The 21,546-nt window shown below is 42.3% G+C and overlaps 1 protein-coding gene across 1 annotated transcript in view; it reads left to right on the forward strand.

Annotated features, from left to right (window-relative positions):
* Nucleotides 1–21,546, forward strand: part of ABCB5 (ATP binding cassette subfamily B member 5) — a 93,673-nt gene that overhangs the window by 18,497 nt on the left and 53,630 nt on the right. Inside the window, exons 5-15 of the mRNA XM_019508539.1 lie at nucleotides 2,929–2,983; nucleotides 4,635–4,826; nucleotides 6,803–6,974; nucleotides 9,701–9,825; nucleotides 9,907–10,084; nucleotides 12,461–12,574; nucleotides 13,014–13,124; nucleotides 13,730–13,855; nucleotides 17,244–17,447; nucleotides 18,583–18,753; nucleotides 19,698–19,859. Coding sequence (XP_019364084.1) covers nucleotides 2,929–2,983; nucleotides 4,635–4,826; nucleotides 6,803–6,974; nucleotides 9,701–9,825; nucleotides 9,907–10,084; nucleotides 12,461–12,574; nucleotides 13,014–13,124; nucleotides 13,730–13,855; nucleotides 17,244–17,447; nucleotides 18,583–18,753; nucleotides 19,698–19,859 — 1,610 coding nt within the window. The remainder of the gene's footprint in view (nucleotides 1–2,928; nucleotides 2,984–4,634; nucleotides 4,827–6,802; nucleotides 6,975–9,700; nucleotides 9,826–9,906; nucleotides 10,085–12,460; nucleotides 12,575–13,013; nucleotides 13,125–13,729; nucleotides 13,856–17,243; nucleotides 17,448–18,582; nucleotides 18,754–19,697; nucleotides 19,860–21,546) is intronic.

Consider the following 21,546-nt stretch of genomic DNA (forward strand, 5'->3'; position numbering starts at 1 on the left):
ACAGGCCTAGTAGCCCTCAAGGGTACTTGATTTACTTCAAGAACTTGGGATGCTTCCCTCAGTCAGAAGCACAAGTAATGGTCTCCCTTAGACAGCCGAACCAAGGGGACCCCAAGGCATAATCTAGACCCACTCCCAATAAGTCTCCCACACTAGGTACAAAGGAGAACTTTATTGGTTACAAAGGGTAGGGTTAGAATAGGGTACAGGGTAGAGCAATATCAGAGAAATCCCATAGAGCAAACTCCCTTGGCTGGGTAGCCTTTGATCACGCATCAGAGTTACTACAAGCTATATATCTCATTAGATCTCAGGTAGCTTACTCACAAGTATCATCTAGAGGCAGGTGGAGATTCCCTCTGGAGGCAGGCAGTTCACTGATCATGAGTTTTGAGAGAGAAAGCAAGTTTCATATGGTTCAGCTCTTCTCTCTCTCTGAGCCTTTCTCATGGCTGCTGCCCACTCCTCCTAGGCAGTCCTTAACTTATATAGCCCTTGTGACCTCATTTACCTGGTCCAATGGAGGCCAGCACCTGTTGGCTGTCAGCCAACCAATTTGAAATGCATCACTAGTTGCTGGGCAGACTGGCAGTTCCTAGCTCCCCAGGGAGCTCGAGCCCCTCACCCAGGTATGTGATACCAGACACGTAGGCAGAGGGAGCAGGTTTTCCCCCTTCCTCAGCAATGTATCCAGCTCAGGTTACCTAAAGAGATAGGGTAAGGTGTGTATCCTCTGCTGGGGAGAAACAGAGGTGGCCTTCTGCCACAGCTTGTACCCTTCTTTATTCATATTCAAGTAGTTGGTAATTTAATATTGGAATCATTACCCTAGAAGCCATCTCCCCATTCCCACAGCACTTGTGCTGTTAGAGAAACATGGAAAAGGCTAGAGATGGATGGAAAACAGAGAAGGGGAATAGCTTTAGACACAAGGGCTTTTGGCCTCCACTGTAGTGGAAACAAATTTCTTAAGAGCTTTGTTAACAGGGAACCCCGAGAATGTGGGAGAAACTTTCTCCAGCAGTAGCTGGTTACCCAACAGTTTGTGTTCTGTAAATGCACATTTTAATTCTAATAATAATTAATATTAAGTTACTTAATTTTATGGCACTCAGAACCAGATCACTTGGAAGGGCCTTGAAAGTGTTTTCCTCCCTTTCCTTTTAAAATTGCCTTGTTTGTTTTTTTGGTTTTTTGTTTTTACATTAAAAGACCAGAGTCCCCTGTGGTTCAGTGCTAGAATCCTTGTTTACCACACTGGAGACCTGGGTTTAACTCCCAGACACTTATACATATACTTATGTGCGAAGCTTCGGTCACTGATTCGATTTGGCGACTGATTATCCGAATCGAATCAGGAGACCCTTTAATCTCTCTGAATCAAATCAGAACCCTCTGAATTGATTCAGAAAGATTTGATGATTTGGACATAGGCACAGTTTTAAATGTTTTTTCTACATACCTCAAGGTACCAGGTGGCTCGTGAATGCTGAGATGCTGGGGCAGATGGAGCATCCCACGGGAGTGCGCGGGGATCCCCAGTGTGTTTGGCAGTGGACCTGGAGGTGGACCAGAAGTAGTTCTGGTCCACCTCCGGGTCCACCAGGGAGCACATGGGGGACCCTCCCCCAGCTCCCTGGCTCAGCAACTGGTGCCTCCTGGGTCTGGGGGGCACCCGGGGTCTCCTTGTGGCTGATTACTGAGCCAGGGGGGATGTGGAGGGGGTACCCCGCACACTCCACAGCAGACCCAGAAGTGGATTGGAAGTACTCCATCCAGTGAATGTTCCATCCGCCCCACCATCACAGCATTTATGAGCTGCACCTGGTACCTTGAGGTATGTAGAAAAAACATTTAAAGCTCTGTCTATGTCCGAATTGTTGATTCTCCAAATCAGCATTGAATCTTCAGATTCGGATTCGGCTGAATTGAATTGGGACAGTGATCCAAACCAATGAATCCAATCGCTGTCCCTGATTCAGGCCAAATCTGAATCAAATACGGCCCATTTTGCACACCTCTACTATACAACTACAGCCCTGGAGGCATCAAACATCTGGACGCAGTCTGGTCTTCTGTCTCAGTGGCCTAAAGGGAGGCTGGAAGGTCTGGGCAGCCTCCACTCCTCCAAAAATTCCTGCATCAAAGGTCTGGGTGGCCCTCATCCATACATCATGATCCAGGAGGATTGACAGTTGCCACCAGGAAACATTAGAAGACCACGTGGCATCTATCTAATTTCTCTGAATGATTCAACAGAGGACTAGAGAATTACTGGCATTATTAAATCCCAAGGATGAACTGAAAAAAGCAGGAGGAAGTTTTAATCAGACAGAAGCAAGAGCACATAAAAATACTGGTTGAGCTGAAAGTTCTGAGAAATAACTTGGAGAAGGCCTTTCTATAGGCATAGAATATTCCACACTGCTGCCCCCTCAACTGAGGGAGCTCCCACTCCAGAAAACCCTGTAGCAGGACAAAAAGGCTAGATTTCATATTTTTTTATATTTATAAAATTTAAAACAAGCCAAGAAAGCACCTATAAAAAAACATTCTCCTTGGTTTATCCCAGAAGTTGCATGTAAATCGGTCTGAGGGATGAGCATAGCTGGAAAGAGGGTATGTTTTTATATGATTATTTTCAGCTATGCATTTCTTTTATACATGTCGATATTCCACTTGCATATAATGTTAATGACTTTGCAATGAGCATGAAGTTCAACCATTTCAGTGATGATTAACATGTTAGGAACTGCATGTCAGGCACTGAAAATAAGTTCTAGATCCTTCCGTGGGAAGTTGTAACATTAATAAAATTATACTGTGCATTGTCATAATACAGATCCTGAAGTAGGAGAGCCAATAGTGAAGAGGCTTAAGGCAGACAGGGACAATTATTAACTTTTAAACCTCTTTTCATTTTTACAGCAAGTTCATCACACTGCAATCAGACTCAGATGCCCTCTGAAGAGCAAATAACAGTGTAAGTTCAGTGTAATTATTAACATTAAGTTAACTAGCAGCTGTATTACTTGTACAGCAGATATAGACTATAAGTAAACTGTCACTTTAGATAGTTAAAAATGTTGGATAGAAGTCATTGTTCATCAGCTTCTCTTTAATTTCCTCTTGTGCTGGGAGATCAAGACTTCTCTATTATCTATAGATAGACTTGTCTATTGAATTTCATCCCTTTGAATATTTTTCCTTTGTCACAATTCCCAATTGTGTTACCTCATGGGTAAAATAAAAAGAATGAAATATAATGAACCTGATTCGCTGCTGACATATGTTATTATAAATCAAGAGGAACACCAAATTAATAATTCTGCCAATTCTAAACTGTTTTAACTAAGAAAAAAAATGGCTTGGGTGCTATTGAGGAGGAGACTTCAGGAGTTTCATATGTAATTATGAAATCAGGCATGGTCATTTAAGCCCACTGGCTTTCAAAGAAGAGTTTTTCAATAATGAAGATTTTTTTTGTACTGAGTACAGATAAGGAAAGAAACTCCTGCCAAAGAGAGAAATTTGGACTCTCAGTGTGCGTTGTAAAGAACTGGCAGAGGGTGGTGGAATTAATCTGATAAAAATGAGTCTCCTGCTTCTGGGGCTTCCATCTTGACTACTGAAAGACATCCCAGAGGCCTAGGATCTGTAACAAATACATGAATGGCTGGAGATGTGAAGGGGACATTGAGGGGGGTGGCAGCTGTGTCTTTCAGATTCACATAACTAGCCCTTTTTTGTAGGTAAGGTCACTCACCTATTGTAGTTAAACACATTACATCAGCCTTGGCTGTGACATGAACTTCCCTCCACCCACAGCAATGGACCTGCTGCTATCTAAGCTTCGTCAACAGATAGCAGAGAGGTAGTTAGCTGTATTAGTCTAAAGTCAGACAGAAGGCAGCATAGATTTGCATCTTCTGGACTAATTAAATCAGTGACACATGAGCTTTCATAAGTACCAACAGACTTCTCAGATGCTATGAAGGGGTTGGAGGAAGCAGAGCTTCTAAATAAAAAGCACTGATTAGAATACAAAGTTTAGGGAAGAAGAAGAAACTAGGGAGCACAGCTGGGAGAGGCAAAGTGGGCAGAAGAGAGAAAAACAAAGCACTCAACTCATTGAGGGACATAGGGGTTATAAAGGCTAAACCAGGTAATGGGATAAGAATCCATAGTCTTGGTTTAGGGGTGGTCAGCCTGTGGCTTGACTGTCACAAGTGGCACAGGCAGCCTCTTTGTGTGGCACATGGCAGATTAGGGAGGAAGCAGATAGTATGGTGGTAGATAGTGCAGGGACCAGAAAGCAGAGCAGTACATCAGGTGGGGAGTACAGGGCATGGAGCAGAAAGCAGAGCAGCAGATCAGCACGGGGAAGGGGTTCAGAGGAGCACTCGGAGAAGGTACAAGCTTGCCAAAAAGTTTGACCCTTACTGGTTTAGACCATCCGGTCTGTGGATGATTTCTCATTCTGCAACTTCCTATTCAAGTTAATACAGCTACAGAAATGTAGAATTCTGTAGCAAAACTTTCAGAAGCAAAAGTTAGATTTTGTCTTTATTACTAATGAGAATCAGGCTCCTTCCTGTCAAGTTACTACAGCTTAAAATACTCTTTTCTTTAAGGTTTTCTTTATATTATGTTGGTATTGGAGTAGCCGCTCTGCTGTTCAGCTACCTACAGATTTCATTCTGGGTTTTAGCTGCAACCAGGCAGACAAAAAAAATAAGAAGAATGTTCTTCCATGCAGTTCTGAGACAGGAAATCAGCTGGTTTGACATCACCACCAGTGGAGAACTTAACACACGCTTGATTGAGTAAGAAGTTTCCAATTTGTCATTGTTTAAGGCCCTGTTTTGCAAAACTTGTCAAGAAATCTTAATGATAGAGAATCATAGCATCATAAAGCAGTAGGACTGGAAGGGAACTCCTTAGTCTACCTAAAGCAGGATCATCCCTATCCAAACCATCCTATACAAATCCATAATCTAATCTCTTAGTAAAATTACTGTCAACCCTGACAACACAAGATATAACACCCTACCTTGCCACAAATAAAGCAGGGAGACCACTGTAGCCAACGTCCTGCTTCTATAAAAGGTTGTTAATATACACTGAAGAAATCCCAGAAGAGAGCCGTGCCCCCTGTTACAGAGAAAAACAAACCCCGCCACAGTATATACCACTCTGACCATGGGATAAAATTCCTTTCTGACCCAAATATGGAAACCAGTCTAACACTGAGTGGAGGGGAAAGTCCCTCTAACCAGGAACCTCTGGGTTTTAGTCCCAGTGGGAATATTGGCACACCCCAGTCAAAATCCCCAGCCTTGGCTGCAGCCAACACAAAATGTCTCTGAGGAAGACTTAAAAAACCCCCTGACACATGTAGCAGTGAGGGATGAGGGAGTGGGACTTCCTCCCAGCTCAATGCAACAACCAGCTTACAGAATTGTACTCTTAATGGATTTGTCAGCCTTCTGAGAGGGAGGTTTGGTGCTTTGTGCAGCTGGTCTTCAAGTATTTCCATAGACTGTGAAATTGTGTGCATACTCAGAGGGTACATCGACATGTGCACTTTACTGCAGAGCTCTGCAGTAAAGCATCACTGGCTATATATATGTGCATATTAGGGCCCGGTTAACTAATTAACTATGCTGTAGGATAGTACTGTCTGGGAAAGTACTCTCCTACAGTGGAGTAGTTACGTATGCTGAAACGCACATGTAATTGGTGACCGGGGCTGACTGCGGCACAAGGATGCTAAAGTATGGGAGTTGCCTGCTGGCTAGTCTTGCACTGTAGCACCCTCATGCCCTGGCCACACCCTCCGTAGCATGTTGAGCCAGGATGGAGCAGCCTCAAGCGAGTAGGCCATTCCCCCAAGCCTCCTGTCAGCCACAGTGGCTCTGCCACAGCTCAACATGCTATGCTCCCAGGTGTACATGTAAATGCTGTGCCTAGGAGCAATAAACTCCAGCACAAACTGCACCAGAGTTTCTTACTATGTGCTAATTGTATATTTAGATGCACACAGATTGTACTAGACTGTACTACTGTAATTTTGTGTAGCAGCGCCTAAGCTGGTACGTGGATATTGATCCACCTTTATGGTAAACAAGCTGCAGCTCATATCTCTAGGCCCCCTGCTCAAGTTTGTCTTCATTCTGCAGGCCAGATCCATCTAGGAGACCTGGAGCAAACTTTGACACTACTTGAGTTGCTGTAAATTTACACTGATGGCACTGAATGCTAAAATTTACAGCTCTACCAACAAGGAAATTTGAGCTGAAGCCATCTTACAAACCTTCATAGATAAAGTCACAGCTATTGTAGATAAATGGATTACATCACCCTTGACAGTGGCAGTGACATCAGCTTCTGCAAAGCACTGAAATCAGCCTGAGTTTGGCCAACAGATAGTAGCACTGAGACCTGATTCTGATCTCACTTGTACTGATTTCATCAGAGGTATTATGATTTTAAGCCAGGTATATCACACTCATAAACTGTAACTTGGTAATAAAATTAATAGATCTCTCCTGAACTTAGGCCCTTATCCTGTGAACACTTACTCATGTACTTACGTACGTGAGTAGTCCCACTGAAATGAATTGGGTTACTTGTGCCTAAAGCTACCATGTGAAATAATTTGTAGGATAAGGGGTAATGTAACTGTTCAAAACAGGAATCTTGAGGGGTATTTTAAATAAATATTGTGCCAGGAAGTAAGCAGTATTTTGAAATCATCTCAAGTCAATGTCAGCTAAAACAATTGGGTTCTTTTTCTTAGAGACATCAATAAAATCAATGATGGCATTGGAGACAAGATCGCTCAGCTGATTCAGAACATGACAACTTTTATAGTAGGCATAGTGATTGGTTTTGTGATTGGATGGAAGCTAACACTTGTGATCCTGTCTACCAGCCCTCTGGTAGTCTTATCAGCAGCATTTTGTTCTAAGGTAGGCTGGATTTTAAAAATCAGTACATTTCTTGGGGAGGGGCAATTTTATGGAAGTTGTTTTCCCATCTGCCAGTCAAACTTACATTAACCAAACATGCCTATACCTCCAGAGTACAGGCAGGCACTAGGCAGTGCTGGTGGGAGCAGCTGGGGGAGCAGCTGGATGAGCCCCAGCTTGAGCCAGCAGCCCCAGGAGAAGCCACGGCTCATCTGGCTGCTCCCCTGGCCCAGCTGCCCCTCCACCTTCCAGGGTGAGGCAGGCAGTGCTGGCAGCCCCGTGAGAAGCAGTAGGGGCTGGGGGAAATGATTGGGGAGCTGGAGAGAATAATCAAGGAGCTGGGGGAATGATTGGGAGCTCAGGAATCAAACTGGGAGCTGCAGGGAAGCCTCTGTTCATTCCCCCCCGCTCTCTGATCATTCCCCCCGGCCCCTGCAGCTTCTCCTGGGGCTGCTGGCTCAAGCTGCAGCTCGTCTGCCTGCTCCCCTAGCTGCCTCCCCGGGGGAGGAATTACTGGGGAGCTGAGGGATTGAACTAGGAGTTGGGGGATAGCCCCAGTTCATTCTTTCAGCCCCTGATCATTCCCCCCAGATCCTGGTTTGATTCTCCAGCTTCCAGTTCGATTCCCCGGGGAGACAGCTGGGGGAACAGGTGGATGAGCCACGGCTTGAGCCAGCAGCCCCAAGAGAAGCCATGGGGCCTTTGGGGAACAATTGGGGACCTGGAGGGAATGGTCAGGGGCTAGGGAGATGAACAGGGGCATCCCCACAACTTCTGGTTCAACTGGGGGGGCTTCCCCCCAGCTTCCCCCCAGCTCCCTGATAATTCCCCCAAGCCTCTGCAGCTTCTCCTGGGGCTGCCAGCACTGCCTGCCCCACCCCAGTGGAAGGGCAGCCAGGGGAGCAGCCGGATGAGCCACAGCTTCTCCCGGGGCTGCCAGCTCAAGCTGGGTCTCATCCAGTTGCTCCCCCACCTGCTCCCACTAGCACTGCCTGCCTATATAGTCTATGGCCGAAATAAGATTCAGCACTGAATATCTTCAGATTTGTATTTAGTCGAATCGAATCAGGACAGTGATTGAATTGCCAGATTGAATTGCCGAATCACTGAATCCAAATCCAAAAGGAATACTTTCTGCTTCACACAGACCTAGTTTACAGTAGCATGTAGAGGCTCCAGTGAAGTATAGGACCATTTACTGCTAGTAGCTGTACATATACAAAGTCAGTCCCTATTTGAAACAACTTACAATCTGCACCATAGTCCACCTGTACTTTCAGGTGGTGATCTACCCAAACACATGCTTTCATGAATTTATCCTTGTCTTTATACATCTGAAAATCTATCAGTAAAGTTAAGAGAAAAAAGCAATAGTGACTAAAAATTGGTCTGGATTCTGCCATATTTCTTAGACCACTTTTTTACTGCACCTTTCTGAAGACCCAGATTTCCAGGTTTTACAATAACAATCCCTTGTCACACATTATGCTTAAGGTGCATTTTATTTTGATCGTAGTAAGCATTACTATAAATTAGAACGTTTTCTGAGCAGCATCACAGTAGTGCTTACCACAATCTGAATAAAACACATCCTAAGCATCAAAACCATTGAAGATTGGTGTGGCTGGAAAGCTGGGACCAACAGTCAGCTATTTTATTCTCAGCCACCTCACTGTACCAAAGTCTCCTGATCATATTATCTCTGTGGAGCAGTTGGACATTAGTTTAACACGTGTTAGGTAATACGATCTGAAGATACTCCTCAGTGGAACAGTCCTATCTTTGCTACACTACAGTGATATTTAGCACATGCTTTACTGCTTACATACTTGGTAGCTAGCATTTTAAGTGCAGTTAAAGGGTCTCAGAACAGGAGAGACTCCCTATGCCTTGGAGTCTCACTTGGAGACTCAGAACAGACCTTGAAATAACACCCCTACACTTTTCCCATTTCTGGGGCACCATGGTTGATGGTTAAGGCATCCTGCAGGGTGAGTCTGAGCCTTATTCTGGACTCTCATTGAAGCACAACCCCAGGCAATCCAGCTTTAAATGTGCTCCTGATTATTCAGGCTGGGGAAATCTCTCTCTTGGAGGCCATTGGCTATAAAAACTAGTGTGCCTTAACCACATTAGCTCCATGAATATCCTAAGCTGGCATAGACCTTAGACCAGGCTTGTCCAACATATGGCCTGCGGGCTGCCATGCGGCCCTCCAAGCTGTTTTCTGAGGCCCGAGGTGCTGCGACGGGAAACAAAAGTAAACACTGTACTTTCGTTTCAGGGGGGGTAATGTGATACCGCTTCATGTGAGGTGTTTGAATATGGATCACCAGCCCACTGGGTGATAAAAAGTTCAGATCTGGCCCCACATTCAAAAAGATTGGACACCCCTGCCTTAGACTCATCAAGTCTAGGTTGGATTCAGTAGGCTGTTAGCTATGGAGAGACACCTGATCCATATGCTTCCATAGCGGCACAACATTTTAATTGCTCCCTGAAAACCCAGTTCAGATAAATATCACACATATAGTACTTACTACTGTTAGAAGTCCTATGTGGCCGTCTTGCAAACCTGAGACTTTGAGGTAGTACTGAACAGTGACCCATAGATCAAAAAATCACTGTGTACCTGGTAGTTCTGTGCTCACAGAAATATAATGAGGTACAAAGCTACTCTAGATTTGGTTCTGAAGTTTACTTCTTTCTGCTTCTGTTGATTGTAGATGATCATCACATTAACCAGTAAGGAGCTAACAGCCTATTCCAAAGCAGGTGCAATAGCAGAAGAAGTCCTATCATCAGTGCGAACTGTTGTAGCCTTTGGAGGACAAGAGAAGGAAATAAAAAGGTGTGACTCCTTTAAGTAATAGCTTTTTAATGGAGCACTTAAGACCACAGTGTCTTAAATGTCATTATTTCTTTTCTGTAGGTATACAAGTAGGCTGGGAGAAGCAAAAAACATTGGTATAAAAAAGGCAATTGCTTCTAAGTTGTCCCTGGGTTTTGTGTACCTAATTATAAATGGATGTTATGGGCTTGCTTTTTGGTATGGAACTACCCTGATCCTTGAAGATAATTCTGAATATACCATTGGGTCTGTTCTTGCAGTAAGTAATGTATTTTGACATAAGCACCTTTCTAAAACTAACTTCATTACAAGGTTGTGTTGTGTGTATAGCATATTGGCTATAGCAGGGAGAATGGTAACCGTAGGCATGGAGAACCTATGCATTCTGAGGAGCTGTGTTCTTTCCCTGATTTCCTGCGGAATTGGTTTGGGTTCCCTAAAACCTAAGCTTGAAAAAAATGAAATGCCTTGATTCTGTGAAATTGTGTGCAAGATATTAGATATTGTGGTTAGAAGAAAACCTTCAATATCTTTGCAAAAATTCAATTATGAAGCTCTACCACTCATCTGAATCAGTGATGCAGTAAAATATAGATAACCTAAATCCACCTTGTGTTGTATTTAGGTACACATAGCTGAAATTATTAATATTCTTATGGTAGTGTTGGAGTGATGTTGTAGCTGTGGAGGGTCAGAAAACATGAAGCATGGATTTTTGTGGGTGATATCACAAAAATCCTTGCATCCTTACATAGTATGCTTATGTAATTCAGCAAAGCAAATCATGAGGCAAATTTAAATTGTAATTTGAATTTGTATAGTAATTCATCTCAATCATATTTGTACTTATGTTTGCTTTCTATGAACATTCAAACAGTGTAAGTTTTACTAGCAAAATCTTGCATGAAAATCAAATATTAAATATATATTTAAATATATTTAACATTTAAATATGAGTATATATTAAATATTAAAATAACTTTCTAGAGAGATTGTAAGAGTTAAATTCACCATTCAGAGAGCTGATAGAGTAGTATATGACTTCACTGATTGCATAAATCAACAATAAATGAAATTGGTGGAAAATTTCATCAGATAGTTTTAAATAACTAATAAATCAGAGGGAGTCGTAATCTGCTGCTGGACATTCCTCAGACAGAAGACGAGATGGCATCTGTCAAATAGATTATATATCACACATTATTAGTTTCACTGTTATCCTATTGAATTTATAATTTAGTGTTACTAGATATGTACATATCACATCTTGTTTCCATTAATTTTCACTATAGCCAATAGAATAAAGCTGAAAGTTTTGAATCTCTAGGCCTTTTTATTGCTTGGATAATTGAAGCTCTACTTATTATTTGCCACAAAACATGGAGTAATAATCTTCACAATGTAGTCAGCTAAAAAAATATATTGTACTTTCACAAAGCACAGGATTTTGTGAGTTTTCTATGAAACAAACACCCCTGACACACATTACACTTAAAATGTGATTATTTGGTTAATCACATCTTAACTAGTGACCTAGCCACGCATTCATTCAATTAATGGCATAATATAACTAGGAGTAAGTGAAAAAATTATTACACAAAATATGTGTAATATCTTTGTTACTGGTTCCTACCACACCTTTAATTGAATATGTGGCCAGTGCTCACAGTCTCTGGAGCACACTCCCGAATGCTCCAGAATCTGGGAGCCCTGATCAGCTGACAGAGCTCCTAGCCACTGAAGCACGGGGTGACCTCCTTGCCCCTCCCCACACCCTGAGGCTGAGAGCACCAATCACTAACAGACCTCCCATCCCTGCACTGCTATGGCTGGGAGCCCCTTTAGTGATTGGAGGTCTCAGCCACCAGGGGCACCATGTGCTCCCACACCTGGGAGCTCCATCAGCTCACTGGACTTCTTCAGCTCTGATCAGCTGACAGGGCTCCCAGCCACAAGAATGAAGACTGCCGGTGCAGTAGGATCACAGTCCTGAGCTCCCCCTGCATTGGTAATGTGACATGATGAATCGGATGTTCAGTACCTCAATTGCTACTCCTACCATGCACATGTAGCATGGCAGGAAGTGCAGTTGTTGGGATTGGGCATCAGATCCCATCACGCTTCTAATTGTACATCTCCCAGGGGCTTAGCAGCAATAGAGGCTAACTGTAATAAGGAATGAATCTCATGTTATATTTGGTGTTAACAACAGAGCCCAATAGAATGGAAAACAAATGTGATCTGTTTCCCCTATGTCTCACCTCTAGAAATTGTATATAAATTAAATTAAATCTAAGCCTTAGAATACCAGTACAATACCTTACAAGCCACAGCTATAGAAATGGAGAAGGTTGTTCTATATGTATATGTATAAATTGAACAACCCTGTCAATTTCTATAGCTGTGGCTTATAAGGTAGTATGCTGGTATTCTAAGGATTAGATTTAATTCTTTTTATACTTTAGTAATGCCCTGAGTCATCCACATGTACTTGGCCCAATTCTGCTGACTTCATTCTGGCAAAGCATCTATGAATATGAACAGGGGAGCAGCCTGAATAGGGACTGTAGGACCTGCCTTTTAAATGTTGGTCTCTTTTACTTTCAGTAGTATTTTTATCTTTCTTCTTGTTTAGGTTTTCTTCTGTGTAACTTACAGCAGTTATTGCATTGGCTTAGCATCACCTCACTTTGAAACCTTTGCTATTGCTAGAGGAGCAGCCTTTAAAGTTTTCAAGATCATTGATGAGGTATGAATTCTGTTTTCACAACTGGGCTATAATCTTGTGTATTGTCACTGATGATGTCCATAGAAATATAAGGGAGGGATAAGCAAAAAAAAAAGTCTCTATTAAAACCAAGTCAATTTCTATTAAAATTAAAGGAGAAGAAAAGGAGTGTTTGTCAGATAGAAAACAACACAAATCGGTTTAGAATTGAATATGGTATTCAGTCTTTTAGAATAGAATTATAAGCAATAGAGATTATTATGAAAGGTAATTATACCAGCCAGCCTCAGAGCACAAATTATAAACATACTTTATATTTCTGTGTCCATTTTAGTATTTTTTGCTCATTTTGTTTTGTTTCTGAACTGTAGAGTGAATATATTTCCTGCAAAGGATGTCTCCATGTATAGCTCTGTATTTTAAAAACTTTGCCTAAACTTTCATTTTTTCCCTTTGTTAGAATCCTTCTATAGACAGTTTTTCTTCAGATGGACACAAACTCAGTCACATAAAAGGGACATTGGAATTTGACAATGTCCGGTTCAGTTATCCTTCAAGACCAGATATCCAGGTAATAGAAACATCTCCTCTGTATTATGCTGCAGTCATTGTGACAAACCTGCATGTCATTTGTGTAATGTGATGAAACCATTTTCTTAAAGGTGGGGAAGGAACATGAGATTGGGGACAGGAAGTTAACCCAAGTTCTTTGTGTAAGGAAAAGATATAAAAGTAAAACTGCTGGGGAATGTACAAAGGGAGCACTCAGAAAACTGTTTGAGGCAGGTTAGGAAAAGAGTGCCTAGCCCAAAAGGAACAAGAACAAAGTAATTGGAAGGATCATATTTGTAAAGTCCTGAAAGTGTGAACAAGGATTATGAGGCAAAAATGAGTCAATGGAGGATCTTCAAGAGGGCCAGAATCATAATATTGAAGACTAAATGACTTTTCTCAGAAGAATACTGGAAAAAGTAGAGTGAAAGAGGAGTGCTGGGAAGGACAGGTCTGAGGTCTTCCAGTGTCTGAAGCATGAGACAATAAGGGTCTGAATCTGCAGATGGAATGGCTGAGTTTTGAAAAACCGGCAAAGATAAAACTAGTGCAATTAAAAGACAGGCTCTTTTATTGAATGCAGTGCTGTTCTGTGTTCATTTTATTTTAATCAATTTCCTCAAGATTTTGAAAGGCCTCAGTCTGAAAATTGGTGCTGGACAAACAGTGGCATTGGTTGGGAGCAGTGGATGTGGGAAGAGCACAACAGTTCAGTTGCTGCAGAGGTTTTATGATCCACAAGAGGGAGTGGTGAGTACACCCATTTTAAAACATTACACAGGAAACACCAAGTACATTCATTGACAAGTAAATCTTAGCAGAATAGATGAACGCAGTCTTCCTGGTATTGCACCAGTAAAGAAGGTATAATACACAAGATTTCAGGATTATTGGCTAATGTTCCTTTTAGATCGAAGAATTAGAAGCCTTGTTTTTATACAGTGATTTATCTGAATCTTACAAACCCACATGCACGGGTTTACTTTGAAGCTGCATAAATCCAGTGGATTGTATTAGATGATCCTTGTGTTCCCTGCCAATTTCCATAATTCTATGGCTATCACAGTTATTTAAAGAGCAGGCTGCTTCATCTCTGAAAAGGACCCTTGTTTTTTACATGAGAATTTGCTGCAGATGTTGGAGTTTACTATAAAAATCCCTGACAACATACATTTCTTCGATGTCTTGCACTTGTGCATCCTACTTCTTGTGGGAGCCTTTTTCTGGATTTACAATTCAAGGCAATGGGTGAGTCTACACAAGACATTTACAGCAGAGCTGACTAATTAGCTCCACAGTATATGTCTCAGTGTCTACACATGTGCCCCTGTTAGGGCACAGGAAACTAAACACCACAGCCAGCAGGGTAGTACTTGTAAATACAGATATACTAGCCTGATGCAGCTTTTTCATGCGCTGCAGAACACATGTAGTTGCTGACCTGGCTGGCTGGGGCATGAGGGTACTTCAGTGTGGGGGGCTGCCTACTGGCTAGCACCTTCATGTCCTAGCCAGCCCCTCCACAGCACATTGAACCTGGTTAGAACTACCCCAGGCTGGCAGGCTGACCCCCAGGGCTTCCTGCCAGCTGGGGCTGCTTCAGCTGGGCTCCACGTGCTGCACATGAATAAACGCTGGAGCTGATTAGGGTTGGAAGGGACTGCAGAAGGTCATGTAGTCCAAGCCCCTGCTCAAAGCAGGACCATCCCCAACTGGATCTTGAAGCCGGGTCTTGAAAACCTTCAAGGATGGAGATTCTACCACTTCTCTGGGTAACCTGTTCCAGTGTTTTACTACCCTCCCTAGTGAAAAAAGTCTGCCTAATACGTAACCTCAACTTCCCTTGCTGCAACTTGAGACCATTGCTCCTTGTTCTGTCATCTGCCACTGCTGAGAAATCTAGCTCCATCCTGTTTTGAACCACCCTTCAGGTAGTTGAAGGCTACTATTAAGTCCCCTCTGCCTCCTTGTCTCTAGACTAAATAAGCCCAGTTCCCTCAGTTTTTCCTCATAAGTCATGTCCCCCAGCCCCCTCACCATTTTTGTTTCCCTCCACTGGACTGTCTCTCTCCAATATCCCCACATCCTTTCTGTAGTGGGGGAAGGGGGGAGGGAGGGCAAAACTGAACATAGTACTCCAGATGCAGCCTCACCAACACTGAATAGAGGGCACACTGCTGGCTTATATTCAGCTTATTGTCCACTGTAACCCCCAGGTCCTTTTCTGCAGAGCTGCTGCCCAGCCAGTCACCCCCAAGCTGCACTGGTGCATGGGATTATTCTGCCCTAATTGCAGGACTTTGCACTTGTCCTTGTTCAACCTCATGAGATTTCTTTTGACCCAATCCTCCAATTTGCTAGGTCACTCTAAATCCTAATCCCTACCCTCCAGCATATCTACTACTCCTCTCCAGATTGGTGTCATCTTCAGACTTGCTGGGGATGCACTCTATGCCATCTTCCAGGTCATTGATGAAGACACTGAATAAAACTGGCACAGGACCAACCCCTGAGGCACCACACTTGATACAGCTGCCAACTAGACATTGAGCCATTGATTACTACCTTCTGAGCTCCAGCCAGTTTTCTATCCACCTTCCAGTCCATTCATCCAGCTTGTACTTCTTTAGCTTGCCTGTGAGACTGTTGTGGGAGCCCATATTAAAAGCCTTGCTAAAATCAAGGTACACCACATCCACAAGTCTCCCCGCATCCACAGAGCCAGTCTCTTTGTCATAGAAGGCAATCTGGTTGGCCAGGCATGACTTGCCCTTGTTGAATCCATGCTGACTGTTCCTAATCACCTTTTCCGCCTCCAAGTGCTTAGAAATAGATTCCTTGAGGATCTGCTCCACAATTTTTCCAGGGACTGAGATGAGGCTGACTGGTTGGTAGTTCCCTGGATCTTCCTTTTTCCCTTTCTTAAAGATGAGCACTATGTTTGCCCTTTTCAAATCATCCCAGACCTCGCCTGTTCACCATGAGTTTTCAAAGATTATGGCCAATGGCTCTACAATCAAATCAGCCAACTCCCTCAACACCCTCAGTTGCATCTCATCCAGCCCCATGGACTTGTTCATGTCCAGCTTTTTTAAGTGGTTCCTAACCTGCTCTTTCAACACTGTTGGCTGCTCACCTCCTCCACAAACTGCTGCATGGTGCAGTAGTCTGGGAGCTGACCTTGCCTGTGAAGACAGAGGAGAAAAAGGCATTGGGAACTTCAGCCTATTCTGCATCCTCTGTCACTAGGTTGCCTCCCCCATTCACTAAGGGACCCACACTTTCCCTGATTCTCCTCTTGCTGCCAACATACTTGTAGAAACCCTTGTTACCTTCACATCCCTTGCTAGCTGGGACTTCAATTGCACTTTGGTCTTGCTGGTTTCATCCCTGAATGCCCAAGCACTGCTCTTATACTCTTCCCTAGTTATTTGTCCACAGTTCCATTTCTTATAAGCTTCCATTTTGTGATTTAGTTTACTGAAAAGTTCCCTGCAAAGCTAAGCTGGTCTTCTGCCATACTTGCTAATCTTCCTGCACATCAGGATGGTTTGTTCCTACACACTCAGTAAGGCTTCTGTAAAGTATGTCCAGCTCTCCTGTACTCCTCTCCCCATGAGACTGGCTTCCCAGTCAATCCTGCCCATGAGTTCCCTGGGCAAATTCAAGTCTGCTTTTCTGAAGTCCAGGGTCCTTACCATCCTTCCTTTCCTTAGGATCCTGAACTCAATTATCTTGTGGTCACTGGTGCCCAAATTGCCATCCACTACTACTTTCCCCACCAATTCCTCCCATTTTGTGACTGCTTCAGCTGCTTCCAACTGTTAAAAGCATGAACAATATATTTCTAGCCAACACCATGTATAGTAGAATTTAGACTGAGCACCCATTCCTTCGTCTACTTAGCTTTCACCCTACTGTGGAAGTAGAGTACAGCTGAGGCAAACCATTATTTAACATATAGAAACATTTGGCAAAGGAACATTTCTTTGCTGAAATCAAAATAAACCATTATTGTTGTCACTGGACTTGAATCTGCCCTGAGAAGATACAGATTTTGCCTTAAATGTTTGTGTATATATTTCATCCTTGAATCTTTATGAACATTCTCATAGATGGTGGTGTTTCTTTTTTTTAGATCAAAATAGATGGACATGATATCAGATCTCTTAATCTGAGACACTTCCGAGAATGCATTGGTGTGGTCAGTCAGGAGCCAGTTTTATTTGGGACAACTATTAGAAACAATATAAGGTATGGGCGAGAAGATGTAACTGATCAAGAAATTGAGAAGGCAACAAAGGAAGCTAATGCATATGATTTTATAATGGATCTTCCTGAAGTAAGTACTATTCAAACAGTAACCTGCTTTCTTTTAAATGAACTGAAATATAGTGAGGTGTTGAAATATAGCCATAGATGAAATAATTTTTTTTTTTATGTCTGTTGGAGCTGTGCGAGACAGAGAGCATGTATGGAAAATGCAGCACAATGCTAAAGAACACGTCACCTTAGCTAATAGAGTTTACTCTCAAGCAGATATTTAGGGAAGCAGAAATAAATGGGAAGGCTCAAGAAGCAGGGACAGGTTTCTGTTATGGATGGAGTTAACTGAGAAACCAAAAGCTAGAAACATGCATGGTTTGAATACAAATGGATCTTAACAGTAAGAACATCTGTTTTATTTTTTTTCTTAAACCACAGTCCCAAATAAGAGACAGGTGTCCATCTGCAAAATGGCAAAATACAGGTGATGGACACTCAGGAATAGCTGATAAATGTAAGCAGGAAAACATTGATTTTTACAGCCACCTTGTGGCTACAAGTGAAAATTGCAGCGTCTTTCAGAATTTGTGTTTTGAATGACTGAAGGGATAGATAGTCCAAGCAGACCTAAGAGCATAAAAGCCCCAGTTCAATAAGGTATTCAAGCAATGAGAGACTTCGAGCTCCAGAGTATCCCTACCATTCTGAATAGAGGTGCTTACAGTGATGCAGGAGCTTAAGTTTCTTTTGTTGAATCCATGCAGCAAATCTGTCATGTTTTGTGACAGGCCATGTGGCTTAGAAAAGGAGATCCATTAAACCACATCAGACCTTCCAAAATTCCTTGTGCTACATTGGGTCACTGCTCTGGCTTTTATTACTTCATCTAAAAATATTAGAGACCATCTGCTTCTGAGTATAATATTCTTTTTCTCTAGAAAATAGTTATACAGTGAGTTTGTATAGTTTTTCTTCAAATCATATTTCTATACTGCTGCTTGTGGATTTAGCAATGTAATAATAGCTCATATTTTGCTAGACATAGATTTATTTAGTGTCTTTTGGATCTCCCTATAGGCTTGATCAGTCAACTTTTAAATTGAGTTGAAGAGGGTCTTTCTGTCAACTTATAGAATGGACTTTAGATTTGATTGTATTAGCAATTAACTGTTTATACTGGAAAATTAATAGTTTTGCTAATGTTGCTCTAGAAATTTAATACCCTTGTGGGAGAAAGAGGAGCACAAATGAGTGGAGGCCAGAAACAGAGAATAGCTATCGCTCGAGCTTTGGTGCGCAACCCTAAGATTCTCCTTTTAGATGAGGCCACATCTGCCCTGGATACTGAAAGTGAGGCAGTCGTCCAAGCTGCACTGGAAAAGGTGACTCCTATTTTTGACACAACCTTCTATTTCTGTTTTCTTATATCATATATTTACTTCAAATGTGTGAGAGAGATAAATTAACATAATTATTACTGTTTTCTCCTACAAAAGTTGAACAGTGAGACGTAAACACTTGACCTATCACAAATGATTTTTAATTCTTAAAACTTTTAGAATTGGCATCATCTTGACCATATCTTTGAAATTAACTTTAAATATGAAATATCTTAATTGAAGGAATAAGCACAAAATACAAAATGCAGTAAAACCTTAACATTTTACATGTGGAAGTATTGATACCTGGTAGTTAATGTTTCATAGAGATGTGCAACAGCAAAGAAGTTTCTAATCTTGTTGAACTCTACTGACAGCTATCCCCTCCAAAAATAACTTGGCCAAGACCCTAACCTTTGATAAGATTATGTGACACTCCAGCAGTAAAGAAATCTCAGGGAAACAGCAGAAGGCAAGGAAACACCTGGTGAAGAAAGATAACATTGTTGATTTCATGCCATCTTAACTTCTACCTATTGGGGCCGAGACAATGCACACATTGCTTTCTGTGTCCTCTGCCACACAGCTAATCCCTCTAAGAACTCTGCACCCATGCAACTTAGAGCAGCTCAGGGCTGTAGGCTTTAATTTTAAGCGGAAGAAAAGCAGAGATGTACAAATAAAGCAAAAGCAGAAAAGTGAGCTTTCTGACTGACTTGATGTGGATGACAGCAAGCAAGTTATGACTATAGCCCAGCACAGAAGGACCAGGAAATGCATCAAGGTTTCAGTTGAGTCAGTTGTGCAAAATTCATGGATTGTCAGGATGTTTAGCAAATGAAATCAATAAGATGTAACAACAGTATCAATACTACAAATTAGAGTAAATTACAATAAATCATGAAGCCCCAGGGGACGTGAATTACAATTTGATATTTTGTTTACAGGCCAGCAGAGGTCGAACCACAATTGTTATAGCTCACCGGCTTTCCACCATTCAGACAGCAGATGTAATCATGACCATAGTGGATGGCACTGTGGCTGAAAAAGGAACACATGCAGAGCTGATGGAGAAAAAGGGGCTATATTATTCACTTGCAACAGCCCAGGTACACTTAATATTTATTTATGTGTTACCATAACATGCAGGAATTTCAGTCATGCACCAGGACACCACTGTATACAATTTTAGACCCTAAAGTTAGAAACAAGAACATAACTGTGTTTGATTTTAACCACCCAGGTACTTTATGAATGTGTGAAAGTTTGAGTTCAGGATTTTTTTTGTATGTGGTCTATCAACTTTGTTTATCTGTGAAGATCTAAAATATTTTTTTAAGATACTATACATGCTTTCAGTTCAGGTTACTCTGCCCAAAAGTTGAAAGCACGATGTTAACTAAAACCAAACTACTCCCTATGCAAAAAAAAAAGATAGAAAGAAAAAGCCTTCAAAGGGGTTCATTGTATAGGAACATGAGCCCTACCCAAAGAAGTTAGGAGACTCTGTCCTCCCACACCTACCGACATCCCAGAATTGACTGGAAATCAGATCCCAGACACACGATCTAGCTTCCTTGTGGTACAGCTCCTTAGGGTTTGGCTGGCAGCTGCTATTGGGAATCTCAGCTAAAGCACAGAGGGAGGTTTTCACAACCCAAAGGAAAGGCAATAGTCTACTTTGTAACTTAATTCCTAAATGTATTGTTAGATCTACTTGACAAGCAAAATGCCTGTCAGGACCAGATGCCCATAACTTTGCAGGCAGCCATGTGCTAGAACAGATTAAACATTAAACAAATTTTAAAGAGAAAGGAGGACATATCCTAGTTCATCTGAGTCTCTCTGTTCTGTCTGCCCACACCTGTCCTTACCTAGGTGGAAGCTTAAACTAGGACTGGATACCTCTGAATGAAGCGAGGTTAATTTACCACAGATTCATGTCACTTAGTGCAGGATATGATGGAACATAGTAAATGGTTACAGCTGACACTTGCTCACAAGCAGCAACACCCCTTTTAAAACAGCATTATTGTTAATCTGTCTTATGCCCTTATAGTCAGAACATAGAAGTGTCTAAACACTGGAAATCTTGCATTTCTTGCACTTTTGGTTTAGCACCACTGCAAACCCATCCGTGAACTGGTCAGACTGAGAGTGTGCTATGGACAACGAAATGTGGGGCATAGAATTTTTTCCACCATGTCATCTAACTGGGTTAGAATAGAGGATGGTCAACACTAATTCCACTACTATTGATAGCCCAACAGTCAAATAAAAGTGCTGGTAGTACACTAGAGAGACTTTCATTATTGACTCCAAGATGAACATGGGCCGACAATGCGAGGTCACGGTTGGCAGGGCTAACTGGACCTTGTCGTGCATCCATAGGTGCATCTCAAGCAGGTCCAAGGAGGTGATCTTCCCCCTCTGCGTGACACTGGTCAGGCCACAGCTGGAGTACTGTGTCCAGTTCTGTGTACCGCACTTCAAAGGGGGCAGGAGAGCATATAAGCCTCCATGGCTCACTAAAAACATCCGGGAATGTCTCCTTGCCAAAAAGGAGGCTTACTCCCAATGGAAAGGAGGGGTCATCACTAAGGAGGACTATTCAGCAGTTGCTCGGGGATGTAGGGGGATGGTTAGGAAGGCCAAGGCAGAGATGGAACAGGGGCTGGCTTCCCGGATTAAGGACAACAAGAAGTCCTTTTTTAAGTACATAGGGAGAAGAAAGAAGGCCCCAGGAAATGTGGGGCCCTTGCAGGACAAGACGGGGAATCTGGTTGTCACGCCAGA

Source organism: Gavialis gangeticus, unplaced genomic scaffold (assembly GCF_001723915.1).
Source record: "Gavialis gangeticus isolate Ggan-Ray unplaced genomic scaffold, GavGan_comp1, whole genome shotgun sequence".
NCBI classification, from domain to species: domain Eukaryota; kingdom Metazoa; phylum Chordata; order Crocodylia; family Gavialidae; genus Gavialis; species Gavialis gangeticus.